The following is a 7,391-nucleotide window of genomic DNA, read 5'->3' as shown; positions in this document are numbered from 1 at the left end:
TTTAAATTTAGTTCAATTTCGGCGGAAAATCCACCTCCCCTTCAACGTAAGGAAGGAGGGGGGGCTTGCGACTATATTCACAGTCTTGAAACGAATATAGCCTCAAAATTTAGGTCACTTTTGGCGGAAAATACGGAAAGAGGGGAGGAGGGAGGACTTTCGGCCCTATTCAGTTTTGAAACGAACATAACCTCAAAATTAATGTCATTTTTGGCGGAGAGGGAGGAAGTGCGGCTATATTTAGAGGCTTGAAACGAACATAACTTCAAAATTTAGGTGATTTTTGGTGGGAAATACGGAGGTTTTTGGGGTCGCTGATTGCGAATTTAAAGTCAGTTTTTCAAAATTCAAAATGTCGGATTCAATATGGCGGATAGGAAAATTAAAAATCAATACAATTTACAAATATCAGATTGGTAAACAGTGACCCTGAAAACCCCTGACTAACGAGTTTCAAGCATAACCGTCAAATTTAAAAAAATATATCCGCCATATTGGTTCCGCCATTTTGAATTTTGAAAAAGTATCATCAGATTTGTAATCAGCGACTCCAAAAACCCCCGAGTAATGATTTTTAAGCACTACCGAAGGATTTTTTTAAATTCTTTTGCCATGATTGGATCGGTCATTTTGAATTTTGATAAACGAAAACCGGATTTGTAAATATTAAATATATATTATTAGCTTCATTTTCCTCCCCTAGTGTCCGTAGGACCTTGTTGTTGGTGGGGAGGCGTACGAATTTATTTGAGCACCTTCTCCGGACCCCATTCTTTTCCTCGCTATTCTGCGGGGGCCTGCTCTCGTGAGGGAGGGACCGTCCGGAAGTTAGGGGAAATTGAATGGTGAGGATGCGACTCTTGACGGGCAGAAATGATCACCACCAGAAGTGGAGGATTTAGGTGCTCGGGTAGATTCAACCGAGAAAAGGCCCCTCCATTTTCTTGAGGGGCGAGGAATCTGGAGTAAGAAGGCGCGAGTCTTCTAGCCCCCCAATCCAAGATATTTTCGCCATGTCGATGGATGAATGGTACCAGTGTTACCAAATTCATCTCGCTCTTGCGGAGGGTTGGCGCGAGCGTGGGTTGGCTTTCAGTCTCGCACATGTTTAGCACTCGTAAAGTTCGGGTGGCGACGGTGCCGGGCTGGGTCGATCTGTAGTCGCTCTGGCGTTCTGCGGGGTCTTGCTGAAGGTATCGCAAACGGAGACTGAAAGACACCAGACGAAATCTCAGTAGTATTTAATCTTATCCTTGCATAAGGAGATCTGTGAGGATGGACCTTCTGTTCCCCTGTACTCGTGGGATCTATATGAATACTACAGACAATGACAATATAAGTGTTTCGCCCGAGAATACCGAACACTCTTCAGAGAATCAGGTGTCAGGGACGGAGATTTTGCGCAGGAAGAAAGGGCACCCTTAACGGTACATTTAACCTCGTCAATTTCGCCTCACAACGAAATGGAACCTGAAAGGGAACCATTAAGTTCTCAGGCTCTGACGCAGAGCAGTTAAGGACCGTCCCATGCTTCCACTGTTCCTGTGGTTGAAGACCTAATGGCGAGAATATCCGTTAAAGGTAAAAAGCTCAGTGGCAGCGCACAAAGAAGGCTGAAAAGGCTTAGGGAGCAGAACCGGCAAGGGTCTCAACCTGCTTCATCCTCGACTTCTATGCCTGATAAAAGCAAAGCCGGATCTGTCGGTCAGGACACGAAAAAGCGTCCGCGCCAACAAGACTCAGACGCTTCTCCACAACAGGAGAAGAGAAGGAGGCAGGGACCCTTGGTAGGAACCGCCTCTTTCTCGTAAGTGGCAAGATCGTCTCTTTCGGGAGCGATTATTGCGGAGGGGTACCCGGAGGTTGGGCTGACTCTTGATCAGCTAGGTCTATTTAGGGTATCCATCTTTAATGAAATCACGCGGTCCACGGCTGAGACTGCACCTCGTTTTGGTGAAGTTCGCCTCGTAGAAGGGGCGATATTAATCAAGTACCTGGACTCTGACTCTAGGGAGTGGTTAGATGCCTACGTACCGGAAATCAGTCAGCCAATAGAGGGTGTGTCACTTAAAGTGACAGATCCTTCCAACCTCATTAAGAGGGTCAGGGCGACAGCTTGGGTACCAGGTCGAAAAGAGGACCAGGCTGCAGTCCTGACTAACCTCAGGAGACAGAATCCTGGGCTGGATACAACTAATTGGAGGTTGTATCCGGGTGGCGAGAAAACAGACTCAGGCGTAGTCTCTACGGCTGCAGGCTGGATTCTCGCGGTGGGTGTGCCAGAGACTCAGCTGAGTGTGCTCCAGTCTCTTCACTACAAACTGTGTCTCGGTCTTGGGCAGATCACTCTTAGGGTGAGTAAGCACAGAACGGACACGGTGAGTGGTGGACAAGGCACGAGTAGGAAAGCAACGGAGGTTTCCGAGGGTCAGTCCTAAACTTGACGGGCCACGGAATCCAATGTTCGCAGATTAACTTGCATCACTGTAAAAGCGCAACGGCAATTCTAGCCAAGAGCTTGACAGCGATGCATACAGCTATTGCCTTTATTCAAGAACCTTGGGTTTACAAGGGTAAGATTAAAGGTTTGAGTAACTGTGGGGAGGCAGTGAGTTCACCACAGGAATTGGCACCCAGGGAGTGTATCGCCTATAAGGGAGTAAATGCGTTTCCTCTTTTAGAGTTAACTAGTCGAGATCTGACAGTTATAAAAGTCATGTATAGAGATAAAAATGGAAGTAACAAAGAGGTGATTGTTGCCTTTGGTTACTTTCCGGGATCATAAAATGAACCTTCACCACCGGAAGAGGTGTTAAGACTGGTGGAGTACTGTCATCAGGAGGGACTTTTTCTGATTCTGGGTTGTGATGCCAACGCACACCATGTTATTTGGGGAAGTACAGACATCAATGATAGGGGTGTGAAACTTCTAGACTTTCTAGTTGATTCAGACCTAGATTTCCTTAATCAGGGAAACAGCAAAAAAAAATTTTCTGCAGGATTCAATAACACTGGAACTCCCGAAGGTGAGTTCTTTGAAGGTGAGAACGCGACGGGGGGTTAAGTGGATAGGCGGGACGGACAGCAGCACTCTTAAAACAGGAGCGTTCGATTTTAGTGTTCCATAAGCCCCCGTAGTCGCAATTTAATAACTAAATGAAGAATGTTACAATCAAAATTTTTGAGTATGTACTCATTATAATTGAAAATAAATATTAATTATAATCAGAACACAAAATTTATCAATTTTTGTGTACATAAGTACCACAAATTCCAATGACACATTATATTCCTCTATACTATACTACGTACGGCCCTGAGTGTTTACAATATTTGACCGCCAAACGGCTTGAAGGTTGAATTCTGAAGGTGAGAACCAAGTCTTTTCCATTCTTACCTTCGGGAGTTCCAGTGTATTTCCGCTTTTGAGAGAAACTGTAACCCAAAAAGACTTGAAACTAGCGGGAAAACTACTTGGTGGAATGCTGAGTTGGAAAGTCTTAGAGGTAAGGTGAAAAAGTTGCTGCATAGAGCAAAGGAGAGTAGGAATTAACAGGCATGGGCTTTGTACCATAACGCTCGTAATTCCTATAAGAAAGGGATAGACAAGGCTAGAGCATCCGGCTGGAGGAGCTTTTGCGAAGGTATTGAGATGATACCAGAAGCATCTAGACTTCATAAAATTCTAGCCAGAGATGCCACAGCTAAGCTATCTTCAATTAAGCTACCTAACGGACGATTCGCCCGTGACAGAGCTGAGTACCTGAAGCATCTTGTAGGAATTAATTTCCCAGACTTCAGAGAATCAGAGCAGAGCAATGGGGATCGGAATCCACGTAAATCTCGTCCTGGACGAGAACACTGGAAGCTTGCATCCGACATTGTGACTCTGGAAAAGATTGATTGGGCTTTAGGCCGGTTTAAGCCATTTAAGGCACCAGGGGGAGACGGCATATATCCGGTTCTCTTACAAAAAGGACTGTGGTATGTTCGTTTACCTTTGGTTAAAATCATGAGAGCAAGTATAGCTCTAGGTTACACTCCTGAGGCATGGAAAATGACCAGAGTAGTGTTTATTCCGAAGGCTGGGCGTTCTGGTTATACAGCAGCCAAAGACTTCAGGTTGATCAGTTTAACCTCCTTTATCCTTAAGGCGTTGGAAAAACTGATAGATACTACTGATTCTACTGATAGATACTACTGATTCTACTGATAGAATAACTGATGGAAGTACCATTACATCCGGGACAGCACGCGTATAGAGCAGGCTGTTCTGTAGAAACAGCCCTTTATTCAGTGATTAGCAGAATTGAGGAAGAGTTAGACTCCGGGGGTTATGCGGTGGGCACTTTTCTAGATATAGAGGGTGCTTTCCCTAACACTTGTAGTCAAGCAATATGCAATGCGGCTAAAAGATGTGGCATACCAGATCCACTGATTAGGTGGATTAAAGGTATGCTCCATAATAGAGCCCTGGAAGCAGAGTATGGAGAGGCCAAAATAAATGGCCTAATTTCCTACGGTTGCCCACAAGGCGGAGTTTTATCTCCTCTATTGTGGAGCTTGGTGGCAGACAAGTTACTAGTAGAACTCAACGGTCAAGGATTTTATACGCAAAGCTATGCGGATGATTACCTGATAATTGTAAGAGGTCTCTCGTTGGATACACTCTTGGAATTGACAGAGAGGGCATTAGGCATCGTCAAGAGATGGTGTGAACGAACTGGCCTCTCTGTTAATCCAGAAAAGACGGATATGGTTATCTTTACTAGGAAATACAAGATTCCTATTGTGAGAAAACCTGTATTTTATGGAAAAGACGTGTCTTTTTCCGATTTGGTTAAATATCTAGGAGTGGTTCTGGATAAGAAGCTGATCTGGAGAAAGCACTTAAGTATCAATATAGTAGGTTTTGCACTACTTTTTGGGTTTGCAGAAGAGCTATTGGATCAGCTTGTGGTCTAAAACCGGATATGGTTCAGTGGCTCTATTGTATGATCCTGTTGCCAAGGTTTCTGCATGCATCAGTTGTTTGGTGGATTAGAAGCCAGTTGAAAACGGTGAAATTGAAACTTGGACAACTGCAAGCAATGGTGTTTAGAGGGGTTACTGGAGGTATGAGAACCATGCCATCTTCTGCGTTAGGTTTCTTTTTGGCGGAGAAACCCCTACACATTTTAACGGTTAACAAGGCTGCTCTCACAATGATCAGACTTCAAGCACAGGGGAAATGGAAAGCTAGGGAAAAACATACAAAATTCCCGGCCTCTATACTAAATATCCCAGAAATCAATATGGGACAGGATAGAATGGTCAAAAGAGTGAAATTCAAACCTCGCTTTAAGACCATTATTCCTTCGAGAAAAGATTGGGAAAAGGGCTGTCCACTTGGATGTGAACTTTGGTTTACGGATGGATCCAAGATGGAAAGAGGCACTGATTTGGGTGTATACTGTAAGTCTAATGCAACTAAAGTGACATTATCTTTAGGCCATTACACCACGGTTTGGCAGGCAGAAGTCTGTGCTGTAATGACTTGCGCAATGATTTGCCTTGAAAAAGGAAAGTCTAGTAAGAGAATTAATATCTGTGTCGATAGTCAGGCGGCTTTAAACGCCTTGAGAAATCCGACTATAGAGTCAAAACTAGTTTTGGAATGTCGGAAGGTATTGGACGAGATAGGTTTGAAAAATAAGCTCTCATTAATCTGGGTACCAGGACACTCGGGAATCAGAGGAAATGAAGAAGCAGATACCTTAGCCCGTAGAGGGTCTGAGATGACTATGATAGGCCCGGAGCCGGCGGTAGTCATTATGCCAAGTGCGGTGAAAGGGGCCATTGAAAGATGGTCTAGAAGATGTCACGAGAGAGTGGGCGGAGACTACTGTAGGTAGACAGGCCAAGGCTCTGTTGGGATTAAAACTCAACAGGGGCTTTGCCGAGTCTCTTCTAAAACTCAACAAGATCAGAGTTAGAGCAGTGGTCAGGCTACTCACGGGACATGGCCTCCTGAACTACCATCAGCACAAAATAGGTAGAAACGTTTCACCTAGATGCAGATTGTGTGACGCGGAAGAGGAATCTTCTACTCATATATTATGTCACTGTCCAGCTTACGCTGCAATGAGACATCAATGCTGGGACCATGCCTTGTAAACCCAGATAGGATTTGCGACCTCTCGGTAGAAGAGTTACTGGACTTTTGAAATAAGACAGGACTCTAAAGAGGGAGACTAGGTTCAAGCTTACCGGGATTAAGTGCAATGGATCTTGCGACTTAAGTACCAACACTCGTACTAGGGGACTTCGGTATAAGCTTATTTTAGATTAGATTAGATAAGCTTCATTTTCTTTAGATTCCTTAAAGCCTTAGTGCAGCGTAGATTATGGCAACCCTGCTCACAGTGACATGACGCAGTGGTTTGCGCGCGTCACAATAAAAAATTCGTTTAATACACTTCTAGTGGAAAATACAAATTTTTTCTTTTTGGAACTTAAAGAGGAGACTGCCATGTACACTTCATTTAAGTTTCATCACAATCAGAGGGATAGAACACATAAATAATGTAAATTGTTTATAAAATTGTTATTAAAAATATCGAATTTTTAAGTTTACAATTGTGCAATTATGTTGGTTGAAAAGAGGAAAATTTTTATATAATCAGTATAAGTTTCATTAATTTATTGCAAACAGTTGTTGAGTTATTAATTTTTCTTTAAAATGTTGTTAAATTTTTTTTATGCAAAAAAAACTAACAAAAATTTAAAATTTCAAAAAACGGTTAAAAGTGTTTTTTTGTTTTATTATAAACTACAGATTTTCATAAAAGTTTTAACATTTTAGAAAATCAATGAAAATTTGTTGCCACGGTTGTCCTCGAGTATATACCCAGATAACAAACGTGTCTGGAACGTTACAGGCACAACGAGCGGCAAACCGTGTCCCTGCTGTAAAGCCGGTTCTCAAATGGGCACGTTTGTAAGCGAACGTGAACGTGTACGTGCTGACGTCACAATGTTGTGCAAGTGGGTAACGTCAGCACGGTACGTACACGTTCACGTACAAACGTGTCCATTGTAGAACCGACTTAACGCACCTTTTGTGCCACCTACTTTTTGACAAGACCGACTGTGCCAGCATCGTGCTCGCAATATTCCTAACATATTATCCGGATCTTTTGTCCAGGATATATCTGCCAATAGGCTTGTTTAAATTTCTGTTTTTGAATCTTCATTATAAATAAGAGAAAATAACAATATTTATTAAAAAATAATTCACAAATTTTTAAAAATGTAGAATACTTTTTAAAATACCTAAAAAATCATGAATAAAAAATTTAAAAAGTAAAGTAAATTATTAAAAAGATGAGAAAAATATAAGCCAACAAATT

At 42.6% G+C, this 7,391-nt stretch overlaps 1 protein-coding gene across 1 annotated transcript; it reads left to right on the top strand.

The window, feature by feature from the left end:
• The first annotated feature begins 4,973 nt into the window (after window positions 1-4,973).
• LOC127288668 (uncharacterized) lies at window positions 4,974-7,081 on the top strand. The gene is made up of 2 exons (XM_051316274.1): window positions 4,974-5,886; window positions 6,921-7,081. Exons 1-2 carry the CDS (start codon window positions 4,974-4,976, stop codon window positions 7,079-7,081), a joined length of 1,074 nt encoding a protein of 357 aa, XP_051172231.1.
• The last annotated feature ends 310 nt before the right edge of the window (window positions 7,082-7,391 follow it).

The sequence above is a fragment of the Leptopilina boulardi genome, unplaced genomic scaffold, assembly GCF_019393585.1.
Source record: "Leptopilina boulardi isolate dan_hultmark-lab unplaced genomic scaffold, ZJU_Lbou_2.1 LbouV2_392, whole genome shotgun sequence".
Lineage (NCBI taxonomy): Eukaryota > Metazoa > Arthropoda > Insecta > Hymenoptera > Figitidae > Leptopilina > Leptopilina boulardi.
Note: the sequence above shows the minus strand (reverse complement) of the source record. Positions and strands in the feature narration are given on the sequence as shown.

Excerpts from the sequence above, each read along its gene's own strand:
- LOC127288668 (XM_051316274.1), top strand. The coding sequence starts at position 4,974 with ATGGTTCAGTGGCTCTATTGTATGATCCTGTTGCCAAGGTTTCTGCAT. Across the intron at positions 5,887-6,920 it reads GAGAGTGGGCGGAGACTACT|GCACAACGAGCGGCAAACCG; the intron begins GTAGGTAGACAG and ends GGAACGTTACAG.